At 46.6% G+C, this 17,974-nt stretch overlaps 1 protein-coding gene across 2 annotated transcripts in view; it reads left to right on the forward strand.

Annotated features, from left to right (window-relative positions):
- The first annotated feature begins 878 nt into the window (after positions 1-878).
- The window catches only part of LOC106603606 (sodium/potassium-transporting ATPase subunit beta-2), an 84,358-nt gene continuing 67,262 nt past the window's right edge, over positions 879-17,974 (forward strand). The window contains exon 1 of one of the 2 annotated variants that reach the window (XM_014197492.2): positions 879-1,349. In XM_014197492.2, coding sequence (XP_014052967.1) covers positions 1,259-1,349 — 91 coding nt within the window. In that variant the 5' untranslated portion in view covers positions 879-1,258. Of the gene's footprint in view, positions 1,456-17,974 lie in introns of both variants that reach the window. The other variant, XM_045717081.1, reaches the window with a different exon arrangement.

A 17,974-nucleotide genomic window follows, 5' to 3' on the forward strand; every position in this document is an offset into this window, starting at 1 on the left:
TTCCGCATTGCCACTGTCTGATAACGGATGTAAAAAAGAACGATAGCAAAAATGTGTTATGTTAAAATTATTTCATACTCCACATTTAGGGGGGCCACAAGGGGGTACAAAATTGTTGTTTCCCCCCCCAGAACCGCTAGTGGCCAGTGGCAGAACAGGCCACGTCATATGGCACCGAGTCTACTGCAGAGTAATCCATCAGCCTTTAGACTCGACCCTGCATTGCCATTAGACTGACTGGGAGACCAGACACCATTGCCACGCAATGCAGGGATCAATTTAACCAAGGCAACTCCCCAAAATATCTGGACAGGCTTTATACTGACTCTGCCGATAATCACATCACCCTGCTTTTCCCTGTTGGCTAGCCTCTGCTACAGTAAACTACGTTATCATTGACATCCAGTTGCCAGTTGTGTGCAAATATATATCATATTGATATTGTGTGAGTGAACTCCATATGGCTCTCCTTCCTCTTCCTTCCTTCCCTTGTGACAGCCAGGTTTAGAGGACTGCAGGGGAATGAACCGCAACATAATAAACACATCCTCGGGGGAATCAGCATTATTCACCGTGTGGGTATCAGGAAGGGGATGTTGAGGGGGGAGACATTTCATTCAGATGGATGTGACTATGAGCTATGTTCAAGACTCTCATTTTACTCCCACCAAATATGTAATATATTTCTGTGGCACCACTGTCTTTAGACACATGCACAAGCTGCAGTTGGAATCTCCAGTGATTATAATTAGCTGGAATGCTTGTCACTCAAGTCCTTGCTCTGACGTTAACTGAACAACACAGGTTGTAGAGGGCATATGATTGGTTAGAGAGGGATGGGTAGGGGGTGAGGTTTGAGTGACGATGAGCGAGAGAGAGACTGGTAAAGAGAGAGAGAGATGAAGAGAGAGCGCTTTACTGCAGTATCACTACATTTCTGCATCACTCATCAAAACTCTGCGGCATGCGGACGAGAACGGCAGATGCCGGGGTTGTACTGAGTGTATGTCAACATGAACTGTAACTAGATACCCTAGTACGGAGCTGACAGATGTTCATCCTTCTTGCAAAGCAGCTCTTCATTTGTGCGCTTGATAGCGTTTTTCTGCTTTCTATCTGAGTAATTGGCACCCGTTTGTTTCCAGAGCAACTCTAACAAGTTTTGCAGTGTAGGCCTACCTCACAGCTAGATATTCCACATATCACCCTAACGACTATCTACATTAGGCTATAAAGCCCGGTAATAACACATCTAGAAATGGCAAAAGATGCCGAGAAGAGCACTTGGAAGGACGCCATATGGAACCCCAGTACGCGGGAATTTTGTGGCAGGACAGCGAGCAGCTGGGGTGAGTCTAGTCGTTGACCTAGTGATGGTCGCCTGCAGCAATGCAGCACATATGGCCCCTCTACCTCTAAAACCATGGAGGAAGACAGGGTTGTGTCATCAATGAGGTGAGGCCCATTGTTTAGTTTAGACCACGAAGGGTAAAGAAAGCATCAGAACGTCGGAAAACCCATTCAATTACGTGTTTTGCTTGAAATTAACATGCTATATTTGTAGGTTTAAAAAGTATTCGTGCGATTTTAAATGTCTGTATAATATATCATTTACTACAGCACTACTAATATTCAACTTGGACTTGAATAATGTATTTTCTGTAGTATAAGTATTTAGCTAGCTGCCCATTGCTAGCTGGTTGGATGGGCAGCTAGCGGATTAAACTCAACTCTACGATTTACGACTAGTGTGTGCGGACTGGAGATCCGACGTCACACACAATTCAGTTTTTATCTAAAACTACTGATTTCAGCACCCCAAAGAATAGCCCGCAATTTCACACAGTGTAGGCAGGTTGGTATGGCATAGATAGCTAGCATTACAGATCGACGAAAGGTTTCAAGTATTATGACGGCTAGATTAAGCTAGTGTGCAACCTTATTTGGGTTATGAAACAAATGCCTAAATCGAAAATAGTTAGCTAACTAGCTAATTTTTAGTATTTGGGTTGTTTGAAAGTTGTCATGTTCAAAATGCTCCACAGCTAGCAGTTGAATGAGTCACTTTAGACCGCGCAGTCAGTCCCGACCGTAAAACACATGTTATTCAAATCAGATGTGTCATCGACAACAACTAGCTGGCTCGGGTCTTTAATTTGCACAAAGTGGTGATGTCGTTTTCTCATCTATATTTGTTTTTATTTATGCTGATGAAGAGTGACAGACACTGTTTCTGCCTTGCCACAAGCTATATATATAGCTAGTTAGGTATGCATAACATGCACGAGTCATGACAATTGACAAACGCTCCTCATTTCAGTTTTGTCTCATCGATATTAGTTAGCTACTGGTAGTAACTTTACATAGCAGCCAATTTCATGACTGGCTGACTATCCAACCCGTTAATGTGCACGATATAGTTCCAGTCCTAGCCTCCAGAAATACACTGCAGTGGAGAAGAAGCAAAGCAAAAACTCAATGATAATGTTCCCACAGTTCCCACAATGTTCCTACAGTGGCACAGGGCACCCGCCTGCATGCAGTTATTGCATTTAATTCGAATTTTACTACTTCGGCTTCATAATTTGAAATAAATTGTCAAAGTTATTTTATTTTTAAATGTGCAGGTCCGCAGCATCTCGTTACCTACAGGCTTTACAATGATGGAATGAGCATCCTTTAATTGTACACTTAGGAATGCGTAAAGAGTCAATTTGACCAGGCGGAAATGTAGAATTTGTGAACAGATTGTAGCATAGCCTATAATGCGCAATTTAAAGCTTCTGCCTCACCCGAGCATCAGTTAATAAGATTGGTTGCTGTCCAGTGCAAGGCGGCGCTGAAGCTCAAATGTGCCATTATGTGTGGTTTGAGCTTGTGCGAGCTCACGAAATTTTGCCTACATTATTATTTTGTATTTATTAATTTATGTCACAGAGTTTTATGCGCAGTGCGTCTGGATATACAACCTGATCTCATAGACTAGACGTAACATAGTAAATGGTAAATCTGTGACACTTAAATTAGTATAATATGTTACATTTGGTATGGTTACATAAGACAAAAAGTTACTTAAGGCAAAGAAGGGTGGATGGGTGGGAGTATAACGCAAACATCTAGCAACCTAAAGGTTGCATGTTCAAATCTCATCTTGCACAATTTTAGCAACTTTGCAACTACTTATTATTTTTTAGCTACTTTGCAACTTCTTAGCATGTTAGCTAACCCTTACCCTAACCATAATCCTTTTAGCTAACCCTTCCCCAAACCCTAAAGTTAATCCTTCAACCTAACTCCTAACCTTAACCCTAAGCTTAACCTCTAACCCTAACCCCTAGCCTACCTAACATTAGCAACAACAAATTGGAATTCGTAACATATCATACGTTTTTAATATTTGTAACATATTTTACATTTTGCAAATTTGTCACATACATCCACCAATGAATGCATGCCATACGAAACATAACATGTCATACTACATGGAATTGCAAACATCACTGAAGCTGGAGTCATATATCTCCCTCACTAACTTTAAGCATCAGCTGGCAGAGCAACTTACCGATCATTGACACAGCCCATCTGTAAATAGCCCACCCAACTACCTCATCCCCATATTGTTATTCTTTTTTGCTCCTTTGCACCCCAGTATCTCAACTTTCACATTTATCTTCTGCACATCTCTCACTCCAGTGTTAATGCTACATTTTATTTATTTCGCCACTATGGCCTATTTATTGCTTTACCTCCCTAATCTTACTACATTTGCACACACTGTATATAGATTTTTCTATTGTGTTATTGACTGTACGTTTGTTTATCCCATGTGTAACTCTGTGTTGTTGTGTCGCAGTGCTTTGCTTTATCTTGGCCAGGTCGCAATTATAAATGAGAACTTGTTCTCAACTGGCCTACCTGGTTAAATAAAGGTGAAATAAATAAATATATCACTCGTTTGCCTATCCCTCTGTGCTGGCACAGATCTACTACTCACAGGGATCCTCTCAGGATTCCTCACTCTTGACCCATCTGTAACGGATTGTCAGTCGAGGTGAAGGAATGAGGCACAGGAAGCAGCGAGCACAGGGTAGTGGCGTATTTAATGTACACTCACTCATCAAACCAAATACTCCCAAACACAGGGGAGAAAATACACACGGCGTAAAATAGCGCCGACACGAACTTGAGCCGTCACAATATAAATAATCCCGCACAACACGGAAGCGGACCAGCTAACATAAATAGCCCCGCTAATTAACCAAACTAAACACAGGTGCACAAAACCAAAAAGAAGGGAAAACCAAAAAGTGAATCAGTGGTAGCTAATAGGCCGGTGACGACGACCGCCGAGCACCACCCGAGCAGGAGGGGGCGCCACCGTCGGTGGGAATCGTGACAGTACCCCCCTCTTGACGCGCGGCTCCCGCAGCGCGCCGACACCGGCCTCGAGGACGACCCGGAGGGCGAGGCGCAGGGCGATCCGGACGGAGGCGATGGAAATCCTTCAACATGGATGGGTCCAAGACGTCCTCCGCCGGCACCCAGCACCTCTCCTCCGGGCCGTACCCCTGCAGGCCCCTCGCCCGGCGTCTTGAGTCCAGAATGGCCCGTATGCTGTACGCCGGGGACCCCCCGATGTCCAGAGGGGGTGGAGGGACCTCCGGCACCTCACCTTCCTGCAGGGGACCAGCTACCACCGGCCTGAGGAGAGACACATGAAACGAGGGGTTAATACGGTAATAGGAAGGGAGTTGTGACCGATAACACACCTCGTTTATCCTCCTCAGGACTTTAAAGGGCCCCACACACTGCGGCCCCAGCTTCCGGCAGGGCACGCGGAGGGGCAGGTTCCGGGTCGAGAGCCAGACCCTGTCTCCCGGTACGAACACGGGTGCCTCATTGCGGTGGCAGTCAGCACTCCTCTTCTGCCGTCCACTGGCCTCCTTCAGGGAGTCCTGGACGGCTCTCCAGGTCTCCTTGGAGTGCTGTACCCAGTCCTCCACCGCAGGAGCCTCGGTCTGGCTCCGGTGCCATGGTGCCAGGACCGGCTGGTAACCCAAAACACACTGAAAGGGTGACATGTTAGTAGAGGAGTGGCGAAGTGAGTTCTGGGCTAACTCAGCCCAGGGAATGTACCTCGCCCACTCCCCTGGCCGGTCCTGGCAATACGACCTCAGAAACCTGCCCACCTCCTGGTTCACCCTCTCCGCCTGCCCATTGCTCTCGGGGTGAAAACCGGAGGTCAAACTGACCGAGACCCCCAGCCGCTCCATAAACGCCCTCCAGACCCTGGATGTGAACTGGGAACCTCGATCAGAGACAATGTCCTCCGGCACCTCGTAGTGCCGGAAGACGTGGGTAAATAGGGCCTCCGCAGTCTGCAGGGCCGTAGGGAGACCGGGCAATGGGAGGAGATGGCAGGACTTAGAGAACCGATCCACAACCACCAGAATCGCAGTGTTCCCCTGAGAGGGGGGAAGATCTGTCAAGAAATCTATAGACAGGTGCGACCATGGCCGTTGTGGAACGGGGAGGGGCTGTAACTTCCCTCTCGGTAGATGCCTAGGAGCCTTACTCTGAGCGCACACCGAACAGGAAGAGACATAGGACCTCACGTCCTTAGCCAAGGTGGGCCACCAGTACTTCCCCCTGAGACTCCGCACTGTCCTCGCCACACCAGGATGACCCGCAGTAGGTAGCGTGTGCGCCCATCGAATCAAACGATCACGAACACCGAGCGGCACATACATGCGACCCACGGGAACCTGCGCAGGCGCAGGTTCCAACACTAATGCCCGCTCGATGTCCGCGTCCACCTCCCATACCACCGGTGCCACCAGCCTAGACGCTGGAATGATGGGAGTTGGATCGATGGGCCGGTCCTCCGTGTCATAGAGACGGGACAGCGCGTCGGCTCTAGTGTTAAGGGAACCCGGTCTATAGGAGATAGTGAACCTAAACCGGCCGAAGAACATGGCCCACCTTGCCTGACGCGGATTCAGTCTCCTCGCTGCCCGGATGTACTCCAGGTTTCGGTGGTCGGTCCAGATGAGAAAGGGGTGTTTAGCCCCCTCAAGCCAGTGCCGCCACACCCTCAAAGCTTTTACCACCGCTAGCAACTCCCTGTCCCCCACATCATAGTTACGCTCCGCCGAACTGAGCTTCTTCGAAAAGAAAGCGCAGGGGCGGAGTTTCGATGGCGTACCCGAGCGCTGTGATAGCACGGCACCCACCCCAGCCTCGGATGCGTCCACCTCCACTATGAATGCTAGAGACGGGTCCGGGTGCGCCAACACGGGTGCGTCGGTGAACAGGGTCTTCAACTTCTTGAAGGCTCCGTCCGCCTCCGTCGACCATCGCAAACGCACCGGCCCCCCCTTCAGCAGTGAGGTAATGGGAGCCGCTACCTGGCCAAAACCCCGGATAAACCTCCGGTAGTAATTGGCAAAGCCTAAGAACCGCTGCACTTCCCTCACCGTGGTTGGAGTCGGCCAATTACGCACGGCCTTAACGCGGTCACACTCCATCACCACCCCCGTGGTGGAAATGCGATAACCCAGAAAGGAAACGGCTCGTTTGGAAAACACATTTCTCAGCCTTAACGTATAGGTCATGCTCCAGCAGTCTACCAAGCACCTTGCGCACCAGGGACACATGTGCGGAGCGGGTGGCGGAATATATCAGAATGTCATCGATATAGACAATCACGCCCTGCCCGTGCAGGCCCCTGAGAATCTCGTCAAAAAGGATTGAAAGACGGCTGGAGCATTTTTCAACCCATACGGCATGACGAGGTACTCATAATGGCCCAATGTGGTACTAAATGCGGTTTTCCACTCGTCTCCCTTCTTGATACGCACCAGGTTATACGCGCTCCTGAGATCCAGTTTTGTGAAGAACTTTGCTCCGTGAAATGATTCCACCGCCGTAGCGATGAGAGGTAGTGGGTAACTAAACCCCACCGTGATAGCGTTTAGACCTCTGTAATCAATGCACGGACGCAGACCTCCCTTTTTCTTCACAAAAAATAAACTCGAGGAGGCGGGTGAGATGGAGGGCCGAATGTACCCCTGTCCCAGGGATTCAGTGACATATGTCTCCATAGCCGCTGTCTCCTCCTGTGACAAGGGGTACACGTGACTCTTGCGAAGCGCAGCGTTAACCTGGAGGTCTATCGCACAATCCCCCTGTCGATGGGGTGGTAATTTAGTCGCCCTCTTTTTACAGAAGGCGATCGCCAAATCGGTAGTACTCAGGGGGAATGCGCACGGGGGACACCTGGTCTGGACTCTCCACCGACGTGGCACCTATGGAAACTCCTAGACACCTCCCTGAACACTCCTCTGACCACCCCTGGAGAACCCCCTGTTTCCATGAAATACGGGGATTGTGACCAGCCAGCCAGGGGACCCCCAGCACCACCGGAAACGCAGGCGAATCAATAAGGAAAAAACTAATGCGTTCCTTATGATTCCCCTGCGTTACCATGTCCAGTGGCACCGTAGACTCCCTGACTAGCCCTGACCCTAATGGTCGGCTATCTAGGGAGTGCACGGGGAAGGGGGGATCTATCGGCACCCGCGGAATGCCCAGCTTAATGGCAAGTCCACGATCCATAAAGTTCCCAGCTGCGCCTGAATCGACTAGCGCCCTATGCTGGGAAGAGGGAAAAAAATTTAGAAAACAAAACAGGTAAGAACACGTGACCAACAGGGGGTTCTGGGTGAATCTGGTGCTGACTCACCTGGGGTGACCGAGAAGTGTTCTGCCTGCCCTCTCGACTCCCAGACTGGCTCCTCCAGCACCGGTCGGCCGTGTGTCCTCTCCGACCACAGCTGGTGCAGGAGGAGCCAGCTCCTCCGGTGCCCCTTGGCACGGCCCCCCCTACCTCCATAGGAGTAGGGGCGGGGGTGCACGGAGGCGGAACGGGCAGGACCTTCTCCGAATGCCCGCGGGCAGCCAGCAGATTGTCCAAACGAATGGACATGTCGATGAGCTCGTCCAGGGATAGAGCGGCATCTCGACAGGCCAGCTCCCTGCGGACGTCCGCCCGGAGACTGCATCTATAGTGGTCTATGAGGGCCCTGTCGTTCCACCCCGCCCCAGCAGCCAATGTCCTGAACTCCAACGCGAAGTCCTGAGCGCTCCTCTTCTCCTGCCTGAGGTGGAACAGCCGTTCACCCGCCGCTCTTCCTTCCGGAGGGTGGTTTGAACACGGCCCGAAAGCGGCGGGTGAACTCTGGATAATGGTCCCTCGCCGAGTCTGGGCCATTCCAGACCGCATTAGCCCACTCCAGAGCTCGGCCTGTCAGGCAGGAAACGAGGGCACTCACGCTCTCCTCTCCTGAGGGAGCAGGTCTGACGGTGGCAAGGTACAGCTCGAGCTGGAGCAGAAATCCCTGGCACCCAGCCGCCGCCCCATCATACTCCCTCGGGAGCGCCAAACGAAGCGTTCCTCCATCAAGGGGACAGGGGTGGCCGCTGCTCCTGCTGATTCCATGCCTTTTCGTGGTGCGGGATTCTGTAACGGATTGGCAGTCGAGGTGAAGGAAAGAGGCACAGGAAGCAGCGAGCACAGGGTAGTGGCGTATTTAATGTACACTCACTCATCAAACAAAATACTCCCAAACACAGGGGAGAAAATACACACGGCGTAAAATAGCGCCGACACGAACATGAGCCGTCACAATATAAATAATCCCGCACAACACGGAAGCGGACCAGCTAACATAAATAGCCCCGCTAATTAACCGAACTAAACACAGGTGCACAAAACCAAAAAGAAGGGAAAACAAAAAAGGGAATCAGTGGCAGCTAATAGGCCGGTGACGACGACCGCCGAGCACCACCCGAGCAGGAGGGGGCGCCACCGTCGGTGGGGAGTCGTGGGAATCGTGACACCATCCTCCTCTACTTCCTTCACTGCCTCAGCATAAGACACTTTCTGCACTACTCTGACTCTGGCCACCTCAACCTGCCTCTCTCGCACCGGACACTTCTGATCCCCAGCAACATAAGCAGTCCTACAGTTGACACAGACAACTCTTTCCAATGAACTACCTCATCCCCATGTTGTTCTTTTTTTTCTTCTCCTTTGCACCCCAGTATCTCTACTTGCACATTCATCTTCTGCACATCTATCACTCCAGTGTTTAATTGCTAATATGTAATTATTTCGCCACTATGGCCTATTTATTGCCTTACCTCCTTAATCTTACTACATTTGCACACACTGTATATAGACTTTTCTATTGTGTTATTGACTGTACGTTTGTTTATCCCATGTGTAACTCTGTGTTGTTTGTGTCGCACTGCTTTGCTTTATCTTGGCCAGGTCGCAGTTGTAAATGAGAACTTCTTCTCAACTGGCCTACCTGGTTAAATAAAGGTGAAATAAATTTAAGAAAATGAAATGGAGTGTATCAGATCTTTTTATTTAACCTTTATTTAACTTGGCAAATCAGTTAAGAACAAATTCTTATTTACAACGACAGCCTACGTACATTTATGTACAGAATAATCCGAAATGCTCTGAGACCAGGTTGGGACATAAGGGTTGAGGCAGTGGAACTACACTATATATACACAAGTATGTGGACACCCCTTCAAATTAGTGGATTTGGCTATTTCAGCCACACCCGTTGCTGGCAGGTATATAAAATCGAGCACACAGCTATTCAATCTCCATAGATATACATTGGCAGTAGAATGGCCCATACTGGAAAGCTCAGTGACTTTCAAGGTGGACCGTCATAGGATGCCACCTTTCCAACAAGTCAAATTTCTACCCTGCTAGAGCCACCCCGGTCAACTGTAAATGCTGTTATTGTGAAGTAGAAACGTCTAGGAGTAACAACGGCTCAGCCGCGAATTGGTACGCCACACAAGCTCACAGAACGGGACCGCCGAGTGCTGAGGCACGTAGCGTGTAAAAATTGTCTGTCCTCGGTTGCAACACTCACTACCGAGTTCCAAACTGCCTCTGGAAGCAACGTCAGCACAAGAACTGTTCGTCAGGAACTTATGAAGTGGGTTTCCATGGCCGAGCAGCTGCACACAAGCCAAAGATCACCATGCGCAATGCCAAGCGTTGGTTGGAGTGGTGTAAAGCTTGCCGCCATTGGACTCTGGAACAGTGGAAACGCGTTCTCTGGAATGATGAATCACGCTTCACCATCTGTCAGTCTGACGGATGAATGTGGGTTTGGCGGATGCCAGGAGAACGCTACCTGCCACAATGCATAGTGACACCTGTAAAGTTTGGTGGAGGAGGAATAATGTCTGGGGCTGTTTTTCATGGTCTGGGCTAGATTTTCACTTGTTCCAGTGAAGGGAAATCTTAATGCTACAGCATACAATGACATTCTAGACGATTCTGTGCTTCCAACATTGTGGTAACAGTTTGGCGAAGATCCTTTCCTGTTTCAGCATGACAATGCCCTCGTGCACAATGCGAGGTCCATACAGAAATGGTTTGTCGAGATCGGTGTGGAAGAACTTGACTGCCCTACACAGAGCCCTGACCTCAACACCATCGAACACCTTTGGGATGAATTGGAACACTGACTGAGCCCAACATCAGTGCCCGACCTCACTAATCTGAATGGAAGCAAGTCCCTGCAGCAATGTTCCAACATCTAGTGGAAAGCCTTCCCAGAAGAGTGGAGGCTGAGTCTGTTATAGCAGCAAAGGTGGACCAACTCCATATTAATGCCCATGAGGTGTCCACATACCTTTGGTCATGTAGTGTATTTTAAATCAAATTAATATGCCGTTGACCACCATTTAAAATACAATTCTCTGTTGTACTTTGTAAAGGCTAGTGGGCCTCTTGAGATTGAATACTCATTACTTTAATCTGTCTTCTGGTACAGAGCGAGATTTGAGGGCCAGTTGTTACTTGAAATAGCCTCAGCGTTGATAAGGCCTATTATTAACCCGAAAAGGCTATACAAAACGCAAAAGTAGTGGGTTTCTGCTATTGATTTCAACTACATGCTATTAGGTTGCAATCAATGTTAAAATGCAGGTTTTGTTTCAGTGAAGAATTATTTTGATAAGAGAAAAATGATATCGTCTAAGTGTCAAGATCAGCACGATAATCTGCACAACCAAGATCTGCAATAATATATGGTAATGTATCTAACATCCGAGAGTTGAAACGATGACCGCTACGTCATAAACACCCGACCTGAAACTATTTCAAATGTTCATGAAAATAATTGCGCGCATATCAAGTTTAAAGTTTTTAATTTCAAGTGCAGACGTGTAGTGAAATGCATTTATTTCTCCAAACTGAACAATGCAGTAATCAATATCAATGTAGTGCTAAACATAACATAAGGTAGAACAAACACACATTAAATAAAAATAAGAAATAAGAAGAACACGAGAAAGTAAGCGTACTATATACACAGAGTCAGTTCCTATACCATATTTACAATGTTCAGGAATACTGGAGTGATAGAGGTAGATATGTATAGGGGTAAGGTGACAGGGATACTGGAGTGATGGAGGTAGATATGTATAGGGGTAAGGTGACAGGGATACTGGAGTGATAAGAGGTAGATATGTATAGGGGTAAGGTGACAGGGATACTGGAGTGATAGAGGTAGATATGTATAGGGGTAAGGTGACAGGGATACTGGAGTGATAGAGGTAGATATGTATAGGGGTAAGGTGACAGGGATACTGGAGTGATAGAGGTAGATATGTATAGGGGTAAGGTGACAGGGATACTGGAGTGATAGAGGTAGATATGTATAGGGGTAAGGTGACAGGGATACTGGAGTGATAGAGGTAGATATGTATAGGGGTAAGGTGACAGGAATACTGGAGTGATGGAGGTAGATATGTATGGGGTAAGGTGACAGGGATACTGGAGTGATAAGAGGTAGATATGTATTGGGGTAAGGTGACAGGGATACTGGAGTGATAGAGGTAGATATGTATAGGGGTAAGGTGACAGGGATACTGGAGTGATGGAGGTAGATATGTATAGGGGTAAGGTGACAGGGATACTGGAGTGATAGAGGTAGATATGTATAGGGGTAAGGTGACAGGGATACTGGAGTGATAGAGGTAGATATGTATTGGGGTAAGGTGACAGGGATAATGGAGTGATAGAGGTAGATATGTATTGGGGTAAGGTGACAGGGATACTGGAGTGATGGAGGTAGATATGTATAGGGGTAAGGTGACAGGGATACTGGAGTGATAGAGGTAGATATGTATAGGGGTAAGGTGACAGGGATACTGGAGTGATAGAGGTAGATATGTATAGGGGTAAGGTGACAGGGATACTGGAGTGATAGAGGTAGATATGTATAGGGGTAAGGTGACAGGGATACTGGAGTGATAGAGGTAGATATGTATAGGGGTAAGGTGACAGGGATACTGGAGTGATAGAGGTAGATATGTATAGGGGTAAGGTGGACAGGGATACTGGAGTGATAGAGGTAGTTATGTATAGGGGTTAGGTGACAGGGATACTGGAGTGATGGAGGTAGATATGTATAGGGGTAAGGTGACAGGGATACTGGAGTGATAGAGGTAGATATGTATAGGGGTAAGGTGACAGGGATACTGGAGTGATAGAGGTAGATATGTATAGGGGTAAGGTGACAGGGATACTGGAGTGATAGAGGTAGATATGTATAGGGGTAAGGTGACAGGGATACTGGAGTGATGGAGGTAGATATGTATAGGGGTAAGGTGACAGGGATAATGGAGTGATAGAGGTAGTTATGTATAGGGGTAAGGTGACAGGGATACTGGAGTGATAGAGGTAGATATGTATTGGGGTAAGGTGACAGGGATACTGGAGTGATGGAGGTAGATATGTATTGGGGTAAGGTGACAGGGATACTGGAGTGATAGAGGTAGATATGTATTGGGGTAAGGTGACAGGGATAATGGAGTGATAGAGGTAGATATGTATAGGGTTAAGGTGACAGGGATACTGGAGTGATGGAGGTAGATATGTATAAGGGTAAGGGGACAGGGATACTGGAGTGATAGAGGTAGATATGTATAGGGGTAAGGTGACAGGGATACTGGAGTGATAGAGGTAGATATGTATAGGGTTAAGGTGACAGGGATACTGGAGTGATAGAGGTAGATATGTATAGGGGTAAGGTGACAGGGATACTGGAGTGATAGAGGTAGATATGTATTGGGGTAAGGTGACAGGGATACTGGAGTGATAGAGGTAGATATGTATAGGGGTAAGGTGACAGGGATACTGGAGTGATAGAGGTAGATATGTATAGGGGTAAGGTGACAGGGATACTGGAGTGATAGAGGTAGATATGTATAGGGTTAAGGTGACAGGGATACTGGAGTGATAGAGGTAGATATGTATAGGGGTAAGGTGACAGGGATACTGGAGTGATGGAGGTAGATATGTATAGGGGTAAGGTGACTAGGCATCAGGATATAGGTGTTGGAGTGTCAGTGTGTGTCAGTGTGTAGAGTCCTGTGAGTATACATATAATTAAATACAGATAGTCCATGTAGCCATTCTGTTAGCTATTTAGCAGCCTAATGGCATATGGCTCTTTTCTAATGACGTTGAGGCGTTTTAATCTTGGTAAAGCCTCATTCTATTTGTATCACCTTCAACCCCACAGCCGTTCCCATCTCTTAGTGTGAGTAAATCAGTGCAGGATTTAATCCTAATCTAATGACTTCATAGGCTGACTCGGCCAAGTATCAATTGTAGACGTCAAATCAAACTGTACATCAACTTCAGAACATTCCCTTAAATTGATTTTGCTGAATTTAATCAGAATGGTTTCAGATGTAATCTCTCATCAATGTAAATTCTATGATTTGAGATGTCACCCGCCATACTCAATCACACACAAAGACACAAAGACACACACACATACACACACACACACACACACACACGACACCTGACTTTATCTGAAAGTGAGTGTGTAAAAAAATTGTGTATTATTTTTTGGTGAATTGTTTTAACCATTTCGTGCAAATTAACATTATAATATATTTTTAGAACACAAGTGCACATCAAATCCTAATTTATCATAACCATTACAGATAACAAATCCTAATTTATCATAACCATTACAGATAACAAATCCTAATTGCTAAATTTCCCCATATATATTCAGTAAATAAAAAAACAAGTGCCATTTTAAGATTGATTTATTGAAACCATAATATCAACTTGGGTATGACGCTACAAGCTTGGCACAGCTGTATTTGGGGAGTTTCTCCCATTCTTCTTTGAAGATCCTCTCAAGGTTTCATCAAGGATCTCTATGTACTTTGCTCTGTTCCTATTTCCCTCAATCCTGACTAGTCTCCCAGTCCCTGCTGATGAAAAACGTCCCCACAGCATGATGCTGCCACCACAATGCTTCACCATAGGGATGGTGCCAGGTTTCATCCAGACGTGACTCTTGGCATTCAGACCAAAGAGTTCAATCTTGGTTTCATCAGACCAGAGAAACTTGTTTCTCATGATAGGAATCCTTTAGGTGCCTTTTAGCAAACTCCAAGCGGGCTGTCATGTGCCTTTTACTGAGGAGTGGCTTCCGTCTGGCCGCTCTACCATAAAGGCCTGATTGGTGGAGTGCTGCACAGATGGTTGTCCTTCTGGAAGGTTCTCCCATCTCGACAGAGGAACTCTGGAGCTCTGTCAGAGTGACCATCGGGTTCTTGGTCACCTCCCTGATCAAGGCCCTTCTCCCCCGATTGCTCAGTTTGGAGGAGAAGAATGATGGAGGCAACTGTGTTCTTCGGGACCTTCACTGCTGCAGAATTTTTTTGGTACCCTTCCCCAGATCTGTGCCTCAACACAATCATGTCTCGGAGCTCTACGGACAATTCCTTAGACCTCATGGCTTGGTTTTTGCTCTGACATGCACTGTCAACTGTGGGACCTCACATAGACAGTTGTGTGCCTTTCCAAATCATGTCCAATCAATTGAATTTACCAGAGGTGGACTCCAATCAAGTTGTAGAAACATCTCAAGGATGATCAATGGAAACAGGATGTACCTGAGCTCAATTTCGAGTCTCGTGGCAAAGGGTCTGAATACTTATGTAAATAAGGTATTTCAGTTTTTTATTTTTAATAAGTGTGCAAAAATGTATAAAAACCCTGTTTTCACTTTGTCATTATGGGGTATTGTGTGTAGATTGAATGGGAAAACAATTAATTTAATACATTTTAGAATAAGGCTGTAATATAATTTTTTGGTGGAAAAAGTCAAGGGATCTGAATACTTTCCAAATCCACTTTATGGTTGTGCATTGGCATAGCCTTGTTTTGTTAATTTAGCAGACAAGATGCTCTTATTCCCCGAGCCCTTATCACTGTTAAGACACACCTATTGTATAGTAAAAAACATGATGCAATATAACATTGTAGTCATTTAGCAGACGCTCTTATCCATTTTTTTTTTACTTTTTCTTACTGGTTCCATGTGGGAATCCAACCCACAACCCTGGCAGTTCATGTGCCAGGCTCTACCAACTGAGCCACACAGGAAGGAAATAAACAGAATAAAATATGAAATAAGATTTTTCCAAATGAAAAAGTTCCCAGTGCGAAGTGATGCACATCTCGCGTCTGGAACCGTCATTCTCAAAGAGTGATAATTTGAAACAGGCTCAATTTGGCGTGTTGAAAGACAATTATTTAGGGTTACAAACCAGAATATCTCTGCTTTTCGATTTACAGATATTCAATTTTGTTTGTTCTACATGTTATATTTAGTTTTTCTAAATGGACAATTCCACATTGAACACTACGTGGTGATGAATTACGACCATAGCATCTGTTTGGGGAGTAGGCCTAGGCTTAATGTTTCTGATAAATACACTCTTTGTCTTTATCAAACAAATGTTTTGCATATTTTCAGTGTGGAGCCTGTCTATGTATAGGGGGGGTTATAGCCTAACCCTAGGCTAACCAATTCTAAATGGCACTAGCAGTTTGCAAAGTAGCCTAAGCGCAAAATAGATGGGAAGCAATTATTCCAAAACAGCAGCTCATTGTTGGAACATAAACTCAGCAAAAATTGAAACGTCCTCTCACTGTCAACTGCGTTTATTTTCAGCAAACTTAACATGTGTAAATATTTGTATGAACATAACAAGATTCAACAACTGAGACATAAACTGAACAAGTTCCACAGACATGTGACGAACAAAGGGGGGGTTAGAAGTAACAGTCAGTATCTAGTGTGGCCACCAGCTGCATTAAGTACCGCAGTGCATCTCCTCATGGACTGCACCAGATTTGCCAGTTCTTGCTGTGAGATGTTACCCTACTCTTCCACCAAGGAACCTGCAAGTTCCAGGACATTTCTGGGGGAATGGCTCCGGCCCTCACCCTCCGATCCAACAGGTCCCAGACGTGCTCAATGGGATTGAGATCCGGGCTCTTCGCTGGCCATGGCAGAACACTGACATTCCTGTCTTGCAGGAAATCACGCACAGAACGAGCTGTATGGCTGGTGGCATTGTCATGCTGGAGGGTCATGTCAGGATGAGCCTGCAGGAAGGGTACCACATGAGGGAGGAGGATGTCTTCTCTGTAACGCACAGCGTTGAGATTGCCTGCAATGACAACAAGCTCAGTCCGATGATGCTGTGACACACCGCCCCAGACCATGACGGACCCTCCACCTCCAAATCGATCCCGCTCCAGAGTGCAAGCCTCGGTGCAACGCTCATTCCTTCGACAATAAACGCGAATCCGACCTTCACCCCTTGTGAGACAAAACCACGACTTGTTTGTGAAGAGCACTTTTTGCCAGTCCTGTCTGGTCCAGCGACGGTGGGTTTGTGCCCATAGGCGACGTTGTTGCCGGTGATGTCTGGTGAGGACCTGCCTTACAACAAGCCTACAAGCCCTCAGTCCAGCCTCTCTCAGCCTATTGCGGACAGTCTGAGCACTGATGGAGAGATTGTGCGTTCCTGGTGTATCTCAGGCAGTTGTTGTTGCCATCCTGTACCTGTCCCGCAGGTGTGATGTTCGGTTGTACCGATTCTATGCAGGTGTTGTTTCACGTGGTCTGGCACTGCGAGGATGATCAGCTGTCCGTCCTGTCTCCCTGTAGCGCTGTCTTCAGCGTCACACAGTTCGGACATTGCAATTTATTGCCCTGGTCACATCGAAAGTCCTCATGCCTCCTTGCAGCATGCCTAAGGCACGTTCACGCAGATGAGCTGGGACCCTAGGCATCTTTCTTTTGGTGTTTTTCAGAGTCAGTAGAAAGGCCTCTTTCGTGTCCTCAATTGCCTACTGTCTGTAAGCTGTTAGTGTCTTAACGACCGTTCAACAGGTGCATGTTCATTAATTGTTTATGGTTTATTGAACAAGCATGGGAAACAGTGTTTAACCCTTTACAGTGAAGATCTGTGAAGTCATTTGGATATTTATGAATTATCGTTGAAAGACAGGGTCCTGAAAAAGGGACGTTCATTTTTTTGCTGAGTTTATTTCCCTACTTCAATCAACCAGTCCATTTTTAATTTGTGATAAAACTGTCATCATTTGGCAAGAAATGTAGCTTGTGTATCCCATAAGTTATATTACAGTTTATAGGAATTTATTTCTGTAGGCCTTACGAGAACTTGTGTGTGCATTCTGGACACGTGTGTAGAGGGAGTGGTCAGAACGCAATTGAGTGAGTGAGACAGGGAGGGGAAAGGGAATTTATGGAGAAGAACTGCATGATGCCTGGCTTGTTTTTTTGTTGTTGTATTGTTCTCCGCAAATGCGCATGTAGGCTTACAAATGGAACACTAGAGTCAAAGCAATTTAACGTGTCTTGAAGACAATAAAAAATAAATAAAAATCGGGACAAAATGTCACTTGCCCGTTCGGGTAGCCACAAATCAGATTCCACCAAATAGTTTCAGTATTTTAAACAAATGTGATCTCTGGTTAAAGATCACATGTTGAGGTCTGTCGAGACTCATGCCCATCCAC

Source organism: Salmo salar, chromosome ssa04, assembly GCF_905237065.1.
Source record: "Salmo salar chromosome ssa04, Ssal_v3.1, whole genome shotgun sequence".
NCBI classification, from domain to species: domain Eukaryota; kingdom Metazoa; phylum Chordata; class Actinopteri; order Salmoniformes; family Salmonidae; genus Salmo; species Salmo salar.